The sequence below is a fragment of the Podarcis vaucheri genome, assembly GCF_965113315.1.
Source record: "Podarcis vaucheri genome assembly, chromosome: 6".
Classification (NCBI taxonomy): Eukaryota; Metazoa; Chordata; class Lepidosauria; order Squamata; family Lacertidae; genus Podarcis; species Podarcis vaucheri.
Window position 1 is genome coordinate 47,221,147 of NC_138764.1, and position 19,659 is coordinate 47,240,805.

General features: G+C 46.3%; 1 protein-coding gene and 1 long non-coding RNA gene across 4 annotated transcripts in view; one reads left to right on the forward strand and one right to left on the reverse strand.

The window, feature by feature from the left end:
• Positions 1-19,659, reverse strand: part of LOC309535580 — a 54,004-nt gene that overhangs the window by 33,848 nt on the left and 497 nt on the right. The gene's annotated exons all lie outside the window — the stretch shown is intronic.
• On the forward strand, positions 14,666-18,146 carry LOC309535460 (CARD- and ANK-domain containing inflammasome adapter protein-like). The gene has a single exon (XM_082228538.1). The coding sequence runs from the start codon at positions 15,029-15,031 to the stop codon at positions 17,297-17,299; it is 2,271 nt and encodes a 756-aa protein (XP_082084664.1). The 5' UTR covers positions 14,666-15,028; the 3' UTR covers positions 17,300-18,146.

The window sequence follows — 19,659 nt, forward strand, 5'->3', positions numbered from 1 at the left end:
CAGTTCAGTGGTTAGTTGGACAGAGAGCTGGTGGCAAGGCATCACCTGATCGCAGTGACCTCTAAGTCTACCTCCCTTGGTGTTATCTGGATCACTTGCTCCATAATGTGTCCTTGTTGGGGCAAGAGAGCTTCTAAGTTGCTTTAATTAAGTTCAACTTGAAGTAATATAAATATACCATTTTTTCCATGCAGCACAACTTCAGACCGCAGTCCTAGTACACTTTGAAGAAAGGTTTTCTAAAGTACAGGACATTTTTCCACATAAATATGTTTTAAATCTTAACATTCACTCTTAAAACACATTTATGTGGAAATAAGTCCTGTTGGTTTTAAGCAGCTTTCTTCCAAATAAGTAAACACTAAGAGAGAGGTGAAGGTTACAGTAACACTGCAAGGGACATATAAAACATTTGGATAATCAGCTGCGAGAGCTATATTTACACTGGGTTACTTTGACATAGAGTTGCATAGGAAGCAAAGTGATAAATAACAAAGACTTGCTGGCAACTCAATATTCACCATGTTTAATCAGAAGTCCTGTTGATTTCAGTGGGGTTAACCTCCAAACAGGCAAAGTTAGGATTATGGCCTTAAGTAGCAAAATCCACATGAGGATTCAATTATGAACACATTTATGCAATGACGTTTTACGATTTAAAATGTAGTAACTATTTGAGACCCCAGCACTGCCTTGCGATTTGTTCTCACAAACTGTTATGGTCAAAGCACTCTGTAAACATTTGGGGCAGCTCCAAGGAAGAGCAGCTTTCTGCTCATGGAGTCCTATGGAAAGTTGTCACCCTAAATACAGTAAACTCTATGACTGTTTTCTGGGATCGGTTACATTATATAATGCAACAGGGTTTAATCCAAGATATAAGTTGGTAGGACTGCTGCCTTAGTTGGAAGTGGATTCCACTAGAATTTGTAAAGTGTAAAAAAGGTAAAAGGTAACGGTACCCCTGCCCGTACGGGCCAGTAGGGTCCGACTCTAGAGTTGTGCGCCCATCTCACTTAAGAGGCCGGGGGCCAGCGCTGTCCGGAGACACTTCCGGGTCACGTGGCCAGCGTGACAAAGCTGCTCTGGCAAGCCAGCGCAGCACACGGAACACCGTTTACCTTCCCGCTATAAAGTGGTACCTATTTATCTACTTGCACTTAGGGGTGCTTTCGAACTGGTAGGTGGGCAGGAGCTGGGACTGAACGACGGGAGCTCACCCCGCCGCAGGGATTCGAACCGCCGACCATACTATTGGCAAGTCCTAGGCACTGAGGTTTTACCCACAGCGCCACCCGCGTCCCTTGTAAAGTGTACTTCTATATAAAGGTGATTAGCATAGATGGCCCAATTCTATAAATACACATAGGAAGGCCACTTATGCATTGCTGGGTGTGGGGCCGAAACAAAGGAAATGCATCACCAAAAGACACACTTGTTTGAAAGTGGAAGAGTCTTCCTCAGGAAGTTGAGGACTCTACTTCCTTGGAGGTCTTTAAGCAGAGGCTGGATGGCCATCTGCCATGGATGCTTTAGCTGAGATTCCTGCATTGCAGGGGTTGGACTAGACTGACCCCTGGGATGCCTTCTAACCCTAAGATTCTGTGATAAAATGTGCATGCACGAATTTATATGTATACATTCACAATCTACTATATATCTTGGTAAGTTTTTGTTTGCTCAGAATTTGGATGTCTCTTAAGTTATCATGAACGCATTTTGCATGACGGTTCCCGAGAATAAAGAGCAGGTTTTCATTGTATGTTTGAATCATAGAATAGAATCATAGAATCATAGAGTTGGAAGAGACCACAAGGGCCATCGAGTCCAACCCCCTGCCAAGCAGGAAACACCATCAGAGCACTCCTGACATATGGTTGTCAAGCCTCTGCTTCAAGACCTCCAAAGTAGGAGACTCCACCACACTCCTTGGCAGCAAATTCCACTGTCGAACAGCTCTTACTGTCAGGAAGTTCTTCCTAATGTTTAGGTGGAATCTTCTTTCTTGTAGTTTGGATCCATTGCACTGTGTCCGCTTCTCTGGAGCAGCAGAAAACAACCTTTCTCCCTCCTCTATGTGACATCCTTTTATATATTTGAACATGGCTATCATATCACCCCTTAACCTCCTCTTCTCCAGGCTAAACATGCCCAGCTCCCTTAGCTGTTCCTCATAAGGCATCGTTTCCAGACCTTTGACCATTTTGGTTGCCCTCCTCTGGACACGTTCCAGTTTGTCAGTGTCCTTCTTGATCTGTGGTGCCCAGAACTGGACACAGTACTCCAGGTGAGGTCTGACCAGAGCAGAATACAGTGGCACTATTACTTCCCTTGATCTAGATGCTATACTCCTATTGATGCAGCCCAGAATTGCATTGGCTTTTTTAGCTGCCGCGTCACACTGTTGGCTCATGTCAAGTTTATGGTCAACCAAGACTCCTAGATCCTTTTCACATGTACTGCTCTCAAGCCAGGTGTCACCCATCTTGTATTTGTGCATCTCATTTTTTTTGCCCAAGTGCAATACTTTACATTTCTCCCTGTTAAAGTTCATCTTGTTTGTTTTGGCCCAGTTCTCTAATCTGTCAAGGTCATTTTGAAGTGTGATCCTGTCCTCTGGGGTGTTAGCCACCCCTCCCAGTTTGGTGTCATCTGCAAATTTGATCAGGATGCCCTTGAGTCCATCATCCAAGTCGTTGATAAAGATGTTGAATAAGACCGGGCCCAAGACAGAACCCTGTGGCACCCCACTAGTCACTCTTCTCCAGGATGAAGAGGAACCATTGATGAGCACCCTTTGGGTTCGGTCAGTCAGCCAGTTACAAATCCACTGAGTGGTAGCATAGTCAAGACCGCATTTTACCAGCTTCTTTACAAGAATATCATGGGGCACCTTGTCGAATGCCTTGCTGAAATCAAGGTAGGCTACATCCACTGCGTTCCCTTCATCTACCAGGCTTGTAATTCTGTCAAAAACAAGATCAGGTTAGTCTGACATGACTTATTTTTCAGAAATCCATGCTGACTATTGGTGATCACAACATTCCTTTCTAGGTGCTCACAGACTGTTTGCTTAATGATCTGCTCCAGAATCTTCCCTGGTATTGATGTCAGACTGACTGGGCGATAATTATTTGGGTCCTCTCTTTTCCCCTTTTTGAAAATAGGGACAACATTTGCCCTCCTCCAGTCTGCTGGGACTTCGCCTGTTCTCCAGGAATTCTCAAAGATGACTGCCAGTGGTTCTGAGATCACATCTGCCAGTTCTTTTAATACTTTGGACGCAGCTGGACACCATTTGGAATCAAGATGGCAGACCGAACCTTTCAAAACTGCCCTGAACTTTTGGTTTCTTAGCACTCCTGAGTAAATACTGGATACAAGGCTGCTAGTTAGAAAGAATCACTATCCTGTAGATAGAAATGCAATGGGTGGGATTCAACATCATACTCTTACGAATGTTCCACCTGCACAGGAATTTCAGCTGCTCCCCCCTGTGCACTCTTCTGGGGGTTCCCCCAACCCACCCCAGTCAATTTCAGGGGGCATGCAGAAGGAAGCCCCATTGCACACGTGGAAGTTCTTAAGCAGGGCTTGTGAAGTGAATCCTGCCCAACACATTTCACCAGGGTACAAAAAACTAGCCAAGTGACCTGTAGGCCTGCTCAATCTGCTGCCCATGTACTAACTGTATATAAGCAATTCAATACTCCCACTGCTCTTCCTTCTTAGGATTCGTTCTCTTTAAAATGTGTTTGGCTTAGCTAGCCCTTCAAATAGAAGACTGTAAAGGAAGACATATAGACACCGTTTTGGGCTGGCTCTACCATTAGACAGAGTGAGATGGCCTCCTTAGGCAGCTATTTCTGTGTGTCATGAGACAGCAGACAGCTCTTAGTAATTTGATGGTTGTATTTTTTTTTTCTTTCTGCCAGGAAGGGGCAGAGGTGCATATGGGATTTTCTCCCTCAGGTGCCAACACAACTTGACCAGCCTTAGCTAGGCACCTTGGCTTGTGGGGGAGGGCATCATTGGTTGTTCTGCCTCAGGCAGCAAAATCATGTCTTGGGCAAGCCAGCAACACACATTTTCATGACTGCCCCCTTTTCTAACTTTGAAAAGGTTGTAGACTGACTTTTCTTTAGCTGACCAAACCCTGATAAAGCTAAAAGTAAAGGACCCCCAGACGGTTAAGTCCAGTCAAATGCTACTATGGGGTGTGGTGCTCATCTCATTTTCAGGCCAAGGGAGCTGTTGCTTTCCAGGTCATGTGGCCAGCATGACTAAACCACTTCTGGTGCAATGGGACACCGTGATGGAAACCAGAGCACACAGAAATGCCATTTACCTTCCCATCACTGTGGTACCTATTTATCTACTTGCACTGGCATGCTTTCAAACTGCTAGGTTGGCAGAAGTTGGGACAGAGCAATAGGAGCTCACCCCATTAGGTGGATTCGAATGGACGACCTTCCAATCGGCAAGCCCAAGAGGCACAGTGGTTTAGACCATAGCGCCACCCTGATAGTCTTTGTTAAATGCCTTCATAAAACTCTTAATGCCATTTTCTGCAATAGTTTGGGTCACTATGTTGAGGCAAAGCACTTGTTCATAATGACACCAAGTAAAATGAAAACATTTGACATCGTCATTCCAGAACAGGCCACTGCCTAGCTTGTAAAAAAGAAGAGGAGAAATAAAGTTATTGAATGTTTTCAATAAAGAGCTTGGTTGCATTATAGATAAGCGCTGTGCTTCAATGGCTGAATCTGAAATTAAAATGCATGCTGGGAAACATTAATAACACAACTTCACTCACTACTGATATATTTATGTTCATTTATTCCAGCTGTTATGTCAGGCCAAACACCCTAGAGAATGTAAAGAAGGCATTGGAAACCATTCAGTTACATTCAACCCGTTTTAACAGGTTCCAGGTCTCTTAATTAGTTTAAAGAGGACCTTCTGCCAACTGCGGCTGTTGAAAACACTCAAAAGAGAAACAGTGACCTCTTCTGGATTTTGTAAAGAAGTCAAAATTGTATTTGGCAAGAGTCTGATATAATATTAATCTAAGAGGAGGGTTTTATTTACTCTCCTTTATGGGGGGGAAATGTAAATAAAGGATGTCAAACACATTTCATGTTGACAAAGGATGCTGTTTTTGAAAACTGACTCTTTTATTAATTAAGAAACATCTTCATCTTGGGAAAGCCAGGAAACCATACAGCTTCAAAGCATGCAGAGCTTCAAAGCCAGATATAAAGACTAAACAATTAGTTGAAAAACACTCATCTCCCTCTTTCAAGTGAAGATCAACTTGACTTACTGGCCCAGTTATTGGAACAGAATTGCTAGATTACACAAACAAAATGCCTTGGCATGGTTTGGCGGTTACATTTCACTCCAATACAAAGGACCAAAGAGAGAGTGCATTCAAATGTTAAATCTTCATGGGAGCATCACCAAAGCTCTGACTCCCCCCCCCCCCATGCTCCCTTATGCTAGTGGTTCACAGGGAAGCCATAAAACTTATAACATGGTTGGGGCAGATGATGCAAAGTGCCTTGATTCCATCATTGCAATGACCACTAAAGCCAGAAGATTAGGAGTACAGGAATTAGACTTACCCTGAATCACATCATTGGTCAATATAGCTCAATACTGTCTACAATGACTGCCAGTGGTTCCCCAGACAGGAGACATTCCCAGCCCTCCTGGGGATGCTAGGTATTGAAACTGGGACCTTCTGCATACAGAGCAAATGCTCTTTATCCGAGCATGAAAATCTACCCACTGGGCTTTATCTATCACATTTAACTTGTTCAATTCACCACCTACAGATGGGCCACCACGTCTTCGGCTCAAACGACACATTACGTTAAGTATGCATTCTTCTAAAGTGTGCACAAAACTGGCCATTTCCTTTTCAAAAACTACAACAGCCATTTGGGCCCATTGGCAGCGAGGTTTCTACTTTCCTCTCCAAGTGCTTTCCCAGCCAAAAACCACACACACACACACACACACACTTTCCTCTTAAAGGTGCTGCTTACTGCAAATCCCTAAGATTCCAGGAATACAGATCCTACCTGATCCCAACAGCATTTACACTGTTCTGTTTTATTTTCCTTTGCATTTCCCAACTCTCTAATTAATATGCAAAACTTTCTTTGGCTAGAAATTATTCAAACATTCTGTCAGGGGATGATTAGCTGCTTGTGCTTAAAATTGTGCCCCTTCAGAGTTTGTGCGGCCCCACAAACCTCTGTGTGTGACAGAGCTCCTCAGACATGTCTGCTCTAGTCACTAGTAGAGTCTGACAGTGGCTGCCTGCAGAAGCGCTTCCAGCAAAGAAGTTCCTTAACGGAAACGCGTCTCCTGGACTCACGACGTGGCAGCTTCCGGCGAAGCATGGGTCTCCCTGCAGTTGCTTCTGACACTTCCCCGCTATTTTCGCTGGATGTGTCTCTCACCCCTTTCTCTCCCCTGCTGTTTCCTGCCTGGGCTGCTGCGTCTCTCTCAGCATTACTGAGATCCTCCTCCAGAGACCCCTCGCTCCCCCTCCTTGTTCCTGCTTTAGCTGCTGACTCTCTCCCAGTCTCTGGGAGCCCTACCAACTCCCTTTCCTCTGATGTCAGTTCCCTGACATCCACCTCCCCTCCAGGGCCCCCTTCTCCCCCGCCCCTACTCTCTCCTCTGGGCGGTGAGGAGCTGAAACCCCGAAAAGAATCCTCTTCATCTTCAGACGTCTCGAACATTTCCCTCCATCGGTCTTCATTCCGACTCGCTGAATCCTCCTCCACCTCGGAATCAGAGAACCCCTCCAACTCTTCTTCTTCGTCGGTGGTGGCGAAGTATTCCCTCCGGAACCTCGCCACTGGCTGGGGTTTACGAGGGAATCTCTGATGAAAAGTTTCAATCAAAACCTCGTCACCTACATCCTCTGCCCTGACCCAGGTGTTTTCCGACTCCGGCTCCCCTTCCCACATTACCAAATACTCTACTTGCTCTCCCTTCCACCTGGAATCGAGAATCTCCGCTACATGGTAGCTGTGTTCTTTTTCCTCCATAGCTGGTCCCCTATTGACCCTCCCCTCTCTGTCCCCTATATACGGTGACAGCAACGACCTGTGGAACACTGGGTGCAACTTCATGTGGTTCGGTAACCGGAGTCTGAAAGCCACTGGGTTGACCTGTTGCGTGACTTCAAATGGGCCCAGCCTTTTGGGTCTTAACTTCTTACAACCTCCTTTGAATGGTAACCCTTGGGTGGACAGCCACACCTGGTCCCCCACCCTAATGCTTTCCCCTTCCCTTCTGGTTTTGTCTGCCTGCCTCTTATATTCCTCCTTCGCCCTGTTTAAATTAAGTTGGAGCTGGCGATGGATCGCTTCCATTTCTTCAACGAACTGTTCTGCGCTCCAGTTCTCCCCTTCCCCCCCTGGGAAGGCTCGGGGATGACACCCGTGATTAGCCAAAAAAGGGCTCATCCCCGTGGACACGTTCTCTGCATTGTTGTAGGCAAATTCTGCCAACGCCAGCTTCTCCACCCAATCATTCTCTCTGTCATTCACATAACACCTCAAATATTGCTGGAGGACACCATTAGCTCTTTCCGCCTGCCCGTTGGTTTCTGGATGACGGGCAGTAGAGAAATTCACCTCTACATGCAATAAGCTCATGAGCTTCCTCCAGAACCTGGAAGTAAATTGTTTCCCTCGGTCAGAAACCACCCTCAAGGGGGCACCATGCAGCCTAAACACATTTTCCACAAACAATTTAGCGGTTTCTTCCGCTGTGACCGCATGTGAGCAGGCTATAAAGTGGGCCATCTTGGTTAACAGGTCTACCACAACCATGATGGCTGTTTTCCCTTTGGACTTGGGCAGATCAGTCATGAAATCTATTGCCACTGCCTCCCATGGCCTTTCCGGCGTGGGTAGTGGTTCTAATAAACCTGCCGGTGCCCGCCTCTCCCCCTTGGCTCGTTGGCATTGGTCACACCCTCTCACATATTCCCGCACATCTTCCCTTACCTTGGGCCACCAGAATTCCCTGGTAACCAGCCACATGGTTTTGTGTTGCCCAAAATGCCCTGCTGTGGGGCTATCGTGCAGTTGCTTGAGTACCTTTTCCCTCAATTCCCCTTCAGGTATGTATAACGCTCCCTTGTAGTACAACGCCCCGTTTCTCTCCTCAAAACCCCCGGGTTTGTCTCCCTCCCTCCTGAGACCCCTGAGTTTGTCCTGGGTGTATTCATCCTGCACCGTTCCCTCTACCAGTTCCCTTTGCCCCACCAATGCCGCCCCACACACCCAGCGGTCCTCGGGAATGACATGGGTCTCTTCGGGTGCACCCTCTCCCTCCAAATATTCAGGTTTGCGTGAGAGAGCGTCCGCCCTAACGTTCTCCGGGCCTGGTACGTAACAAATCTCAAAGTTAAATTTGGAGAACTCCTGGGCCCATCTCAACTGCCGTTGGTTGAGCACTCGCGCAGTTCTCCAATACTCTAGATTCTTATGGTCCGTGCACACTTGCACCTTCTGTTGAGCACCAATTAGCAGGTGCCTCCATCTCCGGAAGGCCTCATGAATCGCAAGAAGTTCCCGGTCGTACACCGTGTAGTTCCTCTCAGATTTGTTCAGCTTTCGCGAAAAGAAGGCACACGGTCGCCACTCTGACCCCTCCTTCCCCGGCTGCAGAAGAAGCACCGCCCCTATGGCTCTGTCAGAAGCGTCTGTTTCGACCCTCAGCTTTTTTTGTAAATCCACATGTAGAAGTTGTTCATCAGAGGCGAAGGCCCTTTTCAGTTCCTCAAACGCTCGCTCCGCCTCCCCCGTCCAAACAAACTTCTTTTTACTGCTGAGACAGTCCGTGATGGGCGCCGTCAGGTGGGCGAAGTTTCGGATGAACTTACGATAAAAGTTTCCAAACCCTAGGAACCTCTGCACATCCTTCTTGGTCTTGGGTGTTTTCCATTCCAGCACCGCTTGAACCTTGCCGGGGTCCATGGCCAACCCCTTGTCTGACAAGCGGTACCCCAGGAATTCCACCTCCTTGGTATGAAACTGACACTTCTCCAGTTTCACCCACAGTCTGTTGGCTTGCAGCCTGCTCAACACTTCTCTGACGTCTCTCACATGTTGCTCCTCATTCTCCGAATACACCAACACGTCATCTAAGAAGGCCACGCAATTCTTGTAGAGCAAAGGCCCCAGTACGTGGTTCATGAAGGCTTGAAAACACGCGGAGCCTGTTTGTAATCCAAAAGGCATAACGAGGTATTCAAATGCCCCCAAAGGGGTGAACATGGTGGTCTTCCATTCATCCCCTTTCCTTATACGTATCAGGTTGTACGCCCCCCTTAGGTCCAGCTTTGTAAAAATCTTTCCTTTTCGCACCCTGGTCAAAATATCATCAATCCTGGGCATAGGAAAAGCCGCCGGCTCTGTCACTGCATTTAACCGCCGAAAGTCACATACCAGCCTCGGCTTGTCCGTGTTTTTTTTATCCACAAAAAACACTGGGCTACCCCCCGCTGCCTTGGACTCTCTGATGAAGCCTCTCTTCAGGTTCTTGTCAATGAACGCTCGCAACTCCTGCATTTCCCTGTCTGACATGGCATACAACTTGCCTACAGGAAGCTGTGCTCCAGGGAGTAAATTGATCTGGCAATCAAAGGGCCTATGCGGGGGTAGTTGGTCAGCTTCCTTCTCGCTGAACACGTCGCTGAGATCAGCATACTGTGGTGGCACCTTCCCCTTCCCCATTACTTCAGTCCCTGCCAGGGTGGCTTGGGCCCCTGCTGACCCCTTTTTCCCCCTGCAGTGTTCTAAGCAATGTGCTGAACCGAAGGAAACCACTCTTTGATGCCAGCCCACCAGCGGATCATGTAAGGCTAGCCAGCTCATTCCCAAAATAATGGGAGCGCCTCCCAAGGTGGCCACATTAAACGCTATCAGTTCTGTGTGCCTTGCCACCCTCATTATCATTGGGACGGTCTGCAAGCTAACTCCTCCTCCCAACAGTTCCCTGCCATCGATCGTGGTCACCTGCAGGGGGTTGCTTAAAGGGATAGTCTGTATCTGATGTTCAGCAGCAAACTCCTTGCTCATAAAATTGCAGGAGCTGCCTGAGTCCAACAGCGCCTTTATTTTTAGGGGGTGTCCATTTTGCAGCTCTAGCGACACTTCGATCACTAGAGCAGGTCGAGGAGCTTCTGGCACGGGCACTTTCACTGCTCTTTGGCCTGGCTGCAGTGCCCTGACGTTGGCAACCAGGCGTTGGCTTTTACCTGCTCCGTTTCTCCCTGCTCTCCCCCCTCAACTGCTCCCACCATCCCTTGCCATTCCTTCCTCTGGGGGCAGACTCTGGCAAAGTGGCCTGGCTGTTGGCAGAGATAGCATTTCCGGGCTCCCTTTCCCTCCTTCTTCGCCCCCTCACTGGGCTTTGAAACTGCGCGCGCGCGGGCTGTTCCGATTTCCATCGGCTCTGCCGGCGGGAAAGCTGGCTCAGGAATGTCTGGAATGCGTAACTCCTTCCAACGTTCCCCTCTCCCTTCCCGCCTCTCCAAGGCTCTTGCCTCCTGGCGCGCTCCAATGGTCAGCGCAGATTTGGTCAGCTGATCCATAGACACCGCCCTGGGGCTCCTGGACAGCTCGTCTTTCACAGCCGAAGAAAGACCTTCTTCAAATAGCATCTGAATGGGTGCTGCCGATAAATCCCACCCCAATCTGTGAATCAGCATGGTAAATTCAGTCCAGTACTCACGGACAGATCTGCTTCCCTGCTTGCAAGCCATTAGCTGTCTGCGCACCACCCCTTCCTCAATATCGCTGGAAAACATGATATCCATTGCACGAAAGAATTTCATAGTGTCCTTTAGGATATCGTTGTGCGTTGCCATCAGGGGTCGAACCCCGTCCCGCGCCCCCTTCTCAAGATGCCCAATTACGAAAGCAACTCGCGATTCCTCATCAGGGAACTCATCAAACTGCACATTCAGGGCATATTGCATCTCGGTCCTAAAGGCATGGTAATCCTTGGGGTCCCCCCCAAACTTCTGCACCAATCCTGGTACCTTTCTGGGGAACTGAGTGGTTCTCCCCTTTTTGTCAGCATCCTGAGCCCTTCTCTCCTCGAGCCTCGCCGTCTGCAGCGCAAGTTGGACCTCCAGAGCTTGATACCTTTCTTCCAAGCTTGGACCAGCTCCAACCCCTGCCTCTCCGGTTCTGGCTGGGTTGCTCATGATGCTTTCTCCTGCACAGGCAGCGTACAAAGACTGTCAGACTGCTGTCAGGGGATGATTAGCTGCTTGTGCTTAAAATTGTGCCCCTTCAGAGTTTGTGCGGCCCCACAAACCTCTGTGTGTGACAGAGCTCCTCAGACATGTCTGCTCTAGTCACTAGTAGAGTCTGACAGTGGCTGCCTGCGGAAGCGCTTCCAGCAAAGAAGTTCCTTAACGGAAACGCGTCTCCTGGACTCACGACGTGGCAGCTTCCGGCGAAGCATGGGTCTCCCTGCAGTTGCTTCTGACACTTCCCCGCTATTTTCGCTGGATGTGTCTCTCACCCCTTTCTCTCCCCTGCTGTTTCCTGCCTGGGCTGCTGCGTCTCTCTCAGCATTACTGAGATCCTCCTCCAGAGACCCCTCGCTCCCCCTCCTTGTTCCTGCTTTAGCTGCTGACTCTCTCCCAGTCTCTGGGAGCCCTACCAACTCCCTTTCCTCTGATGTCAGTTCCCTGACACATTCGTTCCAGTTTCAATCCTACTTTAACACAAGCCGCACATTCCAGACCAAAAAACATTTTTATTTATTTGTATGTATTTATTATTCCATTTATATTCTATCTTTATTCATCCCTGTGGGGATTCAAACCCTGGTCTTCCAGGTCATAGCCCAATACTCTAACCACTATGCTACACTGGCTCTATAGGAAGAAATACAAAAATGCTCTAAGATTGTTCTGGATCCCAATTAGCCACTTACTCTCCTTTAGTTATTCAATCCATTTTTCAAAAAAACCAATTTTCTACTATCTGCCTATGATTGTTCTAGGAAGAACTATATTCAGGACACAGTCCTGTATTTGACCATTGCTGGCTGAGGATTTGACAGAAACTCAGCACCATAAGCAGAATGCCAGGGATGGTGCAGACATGACAGATATGCTGATGAAGTCTGACATCAGCAGAACAGTGGGGCTTGTGTAGGTTTTCTGCCAGTGAAGATCTGCCTGTGGATGGGGTGGAGTCAGGATGGGGTGGCCCAGAGAAGTGCACAGTTACATGATATGCTATACTCCTCTAGGCTCCAGTGACCATGTCATAAACAGTCAAAGATGCAAAGAGTTTCCCTCCTGCTGACGCCAGTGGGAGAGAAACTTCTTTAAAAAGTTTAAAGGGGGAAAGAAAACCTCCTTGTTTCAATGACCATCCTGCTTATTTTGCTGGGCCAGGCATAGGATATGGGCACCAACGCATCACCCAATCGCAGCACACCAAGTATATAAATCCTACATAGGGAGACTGCAGCTGAAGGCATGTCCCCACTTGCTCCATGCCTAGAGCTCCCAGAGGCCAGAGTTGGTGATGGGGAAACTGGGAAAGAGGTGGGGGTTTTTTCAGACACAGGAGTGGTTTCCAGAGACCTGTTTGTTGGGCACTTGGTCTCATTGGTTTGTACGACATTTCTGCAGAGGTTATACAACACTGCCATCAAGTGGGAATTATCCCACACTTTCTACTGCTTCCCACCCATCACATTTCTTACTGCAAAAAGTCTACTTTTTAAGCGTGAGAAGCCTGTAGTGCTGTTGCTGTTTACCACAATGTGCCCATCTTCTTGGAGGTGGGTTAAGAAGAAGGGCCATGTTATTTCACGAAGGAGCACAACTGGCATCTATTCAAATGGGTGAGAGATCCAAAAGTGATGGCAGTCTGGAAGCATCCACAGAGAACCAGCTTCCAGAACACATAGGGGAACTTGAGTACCTCACTTCTAGGGAGAAACCCCCACACCCAACAATAACCCCACTCTGATCCAACAACCACATCGCACACAGGCAAACAAGGGAAGTGGGAAACACTGGAAAGTGTGACCATTGTGACCCATTTGTTCTATGTGAACATTTCTTTTAAAATATTTATCCCACTTTCTTTGAGGAACTTCCTCCACAAATGAGGAAATGCCCTCTTTGCAGAGAGCTGCCTATTTTGTGACCGCAACATGAAGCTGTAATAAAAAAGACTATAAATCTATCGACTGCTCGTTAACTCTTATCTGTGAAGTTACCAAAAGGGAGGAGAGGAATTTCCGAGCTTGACACTCCGTGTTGTGCCATCCCATTCTGTGGCATTCCCACCCCAGCAGTGCTTGTGAGCAGCATAAGGAAAATGGAGCCTCTGCCTGGAGGGATGCTGAACGACTAGTAGAAGGAGCAAAGTTGTTGCTGCCCAATGGTTTTGGGTAAGGTTACCAAATGTTTTTCAATGAATCCAGGGACACTTTTCAACTTCAATGGATTTTGTATGGGGACTGATTTGTAAATCCGGGGACTGTCCCTGGGAAATGGGGATGTCTGGTTACCTTAGTTTTGGGTGTGGTGGCATTCTTTCATACATTGTGTGGGGATGTATCAGAATATACCCCTGCACAGCACCCAAAAGAATGCCCTTTTCACTGTGAGTTCACTGGCTTCCTCTGTGTATGGTTTGTGTATGGTGGATTTTGGCTATGTGTTCACAGATGGAGGGACCTATCTTCTGCTTTTATGCTATTTTTGATTTTTCTGTTTTGTGTGTTTTCTCTCCTACTCCTGGGCTGAGCATGTATAGCCATCCTACCTGCTTAGAAGAATGCTGCTGACAGACCTATGCATCTATCTATCTATCTATTGAGTAGCTGGTTATTTTAATGATAATTCCATACTGCTTTTAATGCTTTTTAAAAAATATTTTGTTATATTGCTGTGCACTGCCCTGATATTTTGTGAGAGGGCAGACTATGAATATGTCTATAAATATAAAATAGCAGTGATGTAACTTTACTCCCGGTGCAATTGCTATGTAAGATTGTTCTGCTAATCTTCTTTTATTAGAAGCCGTCATTATAATTTGCCCATATCGTTTTAATGAAAATTCCTCAGTTGTTAAAATATTCCACCTCGAGGACAGATGTGTTTTCAATCAGAATTTGCCTTTATCGAAACACCATGAGCTCACAGCACTGATTAAATTATTACATGTTGCGAAAAGTAAAATAAATGTCTATTTCTTGATTTTTTTCATGTTTCACATATATGGCCCTTTCATAGCATGCCATTATGTTGCTGTCTGAAAAGTTTTATTGTTGTATGTACATTGCTTAGGATAGTTTTTTTTTTAAAGTGGCTAATGCATTTTTCTAAATAAATAAAATAAATGTGGGATCTACTTTTTTTGAAACATTAAACTCATTCTTAGCTACTTGCCCTGCAGCTTTTGATCACTGTGTGATATGCCGCTGTGTAACTAACTGAAGGGTATACAATTTTATCTTAATGTTACACAAAGGCTAATTACATAGCAACAGTTACTAGCCTGCTGCTTTTCTTCTGACATGTTTGACAGATGGGTCACACATGCCAAATACATTTTTTTTTTAAGTTTCTATCCATCAACAGCTTAGCTACCAACTTTGAAAACTTCCTCCCGATTTTATCTTGCAAGTTCTTGCAATGCGACCATTTTTACTGGAATATTTTTACTGAGTTTTGTTTTGTTTCAATTCGTCAACTCCAGTCTGTTGTTAAGGAATAGAAAAGAGAATTGGAAGGCAACAGCATTGCACAACGAGAGGTGAAAAGTTTATGCTCTCCCTTTCCCCCCTGTGTGTGTGGTTGTCGCTGAGATTTCCAGTTGGACCACCAGAATATTTGTTGGCAGAAAATGGAGCAAACTTATGTAACAATCTGCACTTTCTCATGCTAAATGCCGAACTTCAAAGGCATGTTTAATGTATTGCGGGTGCATAATCTAAACACATCATGTATTCAGCTGGCATGTTCACAAATCCCTATGCCACAGAAGTACTGAGAACAAAAAAGAACGAACTTGTAGATGGCATAAGGAACCCTGATCAGCTTCTGAACTGGCTGATAGAACATGGCATTTTTACGCCGGAGAAAAAAATGGTCTTATCCTACTACAGAACAAGAACCGCAAAGAACTCCCGGGTCCTGGATATATTGGTTTCTCAAGGTGAGCGAGCTTGCAGGCTCTTTTTTTATCCATGTCTGAAACAGATTGAGCCACAGCTATATAACAACATGAGGAGTTATGTCAGCAATGTGAATGAAAGAATTGGTGATGCCAGAAGGCAACTGATAGGGTATCTACTGGAGAAAGATAAAGGGTGGGTTCAAAAGGGTAAAGATCCTCACCAAGAAAAGAAGGATAGCCCCAGACAGGTTTTAGCTAAGCCAGAAAAGCTGACTCAGATCAAACGTAAAGTAAAAAAGGATTCAGCTGCTGTGAAATCCCAAGACAATTCTTTCAATTCTCTTTCCGTCTTTGATTCTGTGGCTAAAGGTAATCTTTCCTATTTAGAAAAGATCTTAAAAGAGAATGATATTAACGCAGTAAACTCTGAAGATGAAACCCTCCTACACATTGCAGCGGCTCACGGGCATACAGAAATAATTGACTATCTAATCGGCAGAGGGGCTAAGCTGGAAGTTAAGGATAAGAAAGGAAGAACCCCACTACACAGAGCTGCTGAGAGAGGTCACGGCGAAGCTGTGAAAATGCTGCTCCAGTCGGGTGCCAACATGTACACCTTGGATCAAGAAGGCAAGAGCCCTCTTCATTTGGCCCATCAGAACCACCACGCCCATGTTCTGAAGAGCATCCTGAAAGAAGAGGTGAGGCGACACAAGAACCAACACAACTTCCTGCACATGGCTGCTCTCAGAGATGACAGCGAGCTGGTGCAAGCCATCCTAAAGAATGGTGCTTTGAAGGATGCCAAGGATGAGAGAGGACAGACTGCTTTGGGCTATGCTGTGTCTCGAGGGTTTGAGAAGACTGTCCAGGTTCTCCTGGAAGCTGGAGCCAACATTGATTCCAGCATCATTGATGTAGCCTTTAACAGAAACAGTCAATCTCTCTTCAAGTTATTGCTGGACTATTCCAAAGGCATGTCGCCGGCTACGATGGTGTCAGCTCTCTTTAAAGCCATTCAAAAGGACCTGCATGGCATCGTAGCAGCTTTAATTGATAAAGGTACTGACAAAAACGCCCTCGACGAAGCGCAGTACACACCATTGCTTGTGGCGTGCGAGATGGGCAAGACCGAGTCAGCAAAAGTTCTCATTGAAAAGGGAGCGAGCCTGAAGGACAAGACCCCCAACTCAAGCAGTGCTTTACATCTGGCAGTTCAAGCTGGAGCCTCCTCCATTGCAAAGATGCTCCTGAGCAAAGGATTGGATGCCAACATTGCCGGGCAGGGAGATCAGACCCCCCTCCACGTGGCCGCATTGCACAATAAGGGAGGGCTAGTTGACTTATTGATTGACGGAGGTGCGAAAACTGATTTGGTCGCTAAAGAACTGCTCACTCCCTTGCACATTGCAAGTTATAAGGGCCATGTGGAAGTTGCGCAAAAGCTGCTGCGGCGAAAGGCTAATGTCAACGTTAAGGATAAGCAGGCAAAGACAGCTCTGCATCTTGCTGCTGAAGCAGGAAACCCTGCTATGGTAGAACTGCTGCTGAACTTCAATGCTGACTCCAATGCAACAGACAAGGAGAAAAAGACCCCGCTTCATCTTGCAGCCATGGGAGGTCATCTTAACGCAGTGAAAGAGCTGTTACTGAAGAAGTCCAGGTTTGGTGCCAAAGACATGGACGGATGCACATCTATGCACTATGCCGCCATCAGTGGGAATGTGGAGATACTACAGGCCCTTCTGGCTGCTGGCAAGAATAAAAATATTGATGACAAAAATATTTGGAGGAAGACGCCGCTACATCTTGCAGCAGAACACGGACACAGCGACATAATACATTTCTTCTTGAGCAACGGTTCAGCCATTAATGCTCTGGACAACAATAAGGACACACCATTGCATTGTGCTTGCAGAGCCGGTCATTTTAATTGTGTGAGCGCACTGGTCAGCTGGTCTGAGGGGGGTAAAGCAAATCTACAGGCCACAAATAGCCTGAAGAAGACTCCACTTCAAGTAGCAGAATCCAGCCCAACTGAAAGCCAGGCTCAAATTGTTACTCTTTTGAAAAAGAAAATGTTATTGATAAGATAAATGTGCTAAAAAGAATCTACGTAAGAAGCACAATTTGTTTCTTACTGCTGTCTAGTGCCTTGTTCTCACCTGTGTCTCTGGGCCCCCCTATTGCAGGGTCAATGCAGGAAATCAGTGGTTGGAACTCTTGATTATTATGATTTTAAATCAAAATCTTAAAGGAGGGAGGGTTCCTATAAGCAAGCCCACAAAAGGCCCTAGCCTTAAGAAAACAACTAGTCCATCCACTGGAGGTGGTTGGCAGAAGTGTTTCATTCCTCCTGAAGCAAGCCTCTCTGCATTCCTACAGAGGCAGGGCTTCCCTCACCTGCCAGCTCACTTGGTTTCTATTCTGAGCACAGAGGAATGGGGCCCTCATCCCTCCTTCTCCTCAAGCCTACTCATTTGCCTGCATGCAATTCCATGCTGCCTACAGGTACTAGGCTACTACTTAAATACAGTCATGGAAAGGTTAACCTTTTCCTGTAATGGCACCCAGCACATGGAATGCCATTCCATGGAGGGACTACGCTATCTCCCTCCTTGGCAGTGTTGTTTTGGTTTGCTCTTCAAAATTATTCAGTTGGATTACCGCTTAGCATTTAGATTTTAGTTTTAGATTGCCTGCCTATCTCTTATTGTTCCTGATTTGTTTTGATGTTTTGTTGTTGTGTGGTGTTTTATTACAATTGATATTAGCTGCTTTGGACATAAGCTTTTCGGGGTGTGGTTGGGATTACAGATATTACTGTACTAGGAGGGTTCTGCCCATGGGTGTAGCCAGGATTTTTGTTAGGGAGGGTAGGACATTGTTGGAGGGGCAGAACTGACTTGATTGGTCAGTTAGTTATTTATATTGTTTTACTTGATCGGGGGGAAGGGGGAGCTGCCCCCTCTTGGCTATGCCCATGATTCGCCCCCCCCCTGCACATTCCATTAGGCAACCCCAAATGCCTTTTCTTCGGCAGCCCAACTTTGCACCTATTTCCACCCATTTCCCCCTATGTCCATGCCTCCCCCTCCATTCACACAGCCACCCCTCCATGCCTCCTCTCCTCTCCTATTGTGTAATCCCATTTGCACACATACCCTCATGATTATATGTTATTGTATCTTTAAAACCTGGGACGCGGGTGGTGCTGTGGTCTAAACCACAAAGCCTAGGGCTTGCTGATCAGAAGATCGGTGGTTCGAATCCCTGCAACAGGGTGAGCTTCCGTTGCTCGTTTCCTGCTCCTGCCAACCTAGCAGTTTGAAAGCTCGTCAAAGTGCAAGTAGATAAATAGGTACCACTCCAGCGGGAAGGTAAATGGCGTTTCCATGTGCTGCTCTGGTTCGCCAGAAGCGGCTTAGTCATGTTGACCACATGACCTGGAAAGCTGTCTGCCGACAAATGCAGGCTCCCTCAGCCAGTAAAGCGAGATGAGCGCCGCAACCCCAGAGTCATTCGCGACGACCTAACGGTCAGGGGTCCCTTTACCTTTACTTTATCTTTAAAACTGATAAAAATTTAAGAGAAGGTATGTCAGTTAGCTTGTTCAGCTAGAGAAGGTTAAGTTTATGGTTGTTGTTTATATATGGGTGTTTGCTTGATAATAAAATATCTGAATTACTACATTGAATCTGGAACTTCATGTTGAAGGCAATAATGGTAGGAGTGAAACACTCTATGGGAACATAACTATGAAAAATTTGTGGGATCCACATCCATTATCTCTCTCATACAGAGTAGCTGAGGAATGGAAGAAGGAAAGTAAGCGAAGAAGTGGGGGCTCTGAAAGGGGGAAAGTGACTGTTTTAAGCAATGGCAGAAGTTTGAACAAAGCAAGGGTGCAGAAACACTGTATTACTTATTTCATAAAATTTCCACAGTACACTGCTTGATTGTAGAAACAAAAGCCTTCAAAACAATTTACAAAAAAAAGATAAAACCAAATTTGTACTTGATGGTTGTACCTGTTCTTCCTGCTATATTGTTTATTTATGGAATTTGGGTCCCATTATTCCTTCAACAAGCTCAGAAGAGGCTTACATCAGGATAAAGCTGAGTCATGCTGACACCATTTAAGGCAGCTGACATGCTGTCTGCTCTGACACAATTCTTGGTGCCTCAACAACTTTATAGTTAATAATCTGAAAAGATACTCCCACATTTATGATTTCAGTCCTCTCTTTAGTCGTAAATATGAAATTTCTCGTTAAGGATCTGCGAAATGTGTGCATTTTACAAATCTCCTATACCTGAGCAAGAGGGCAATACAGTGGTATCTCGGGTTAAGAACTTACAGTAATTCGTTCCGAAGGTCCATTCTTAACCTGAAACCATTCTTAACCTGAAGCACCACTTTAGCTAATGGGGCCTCCCGCTGCTGCCGCGCGAT

What these genes read in the sequence shown, in the direction of transcription:
- LOC309535460 (XM_082228538.1), top strand. Translation starts at nt 15,029, where the DNA reads ATGTATTCAGCTGGCATGTTCACAAATCCCTATGCCACAGAAGTACTG.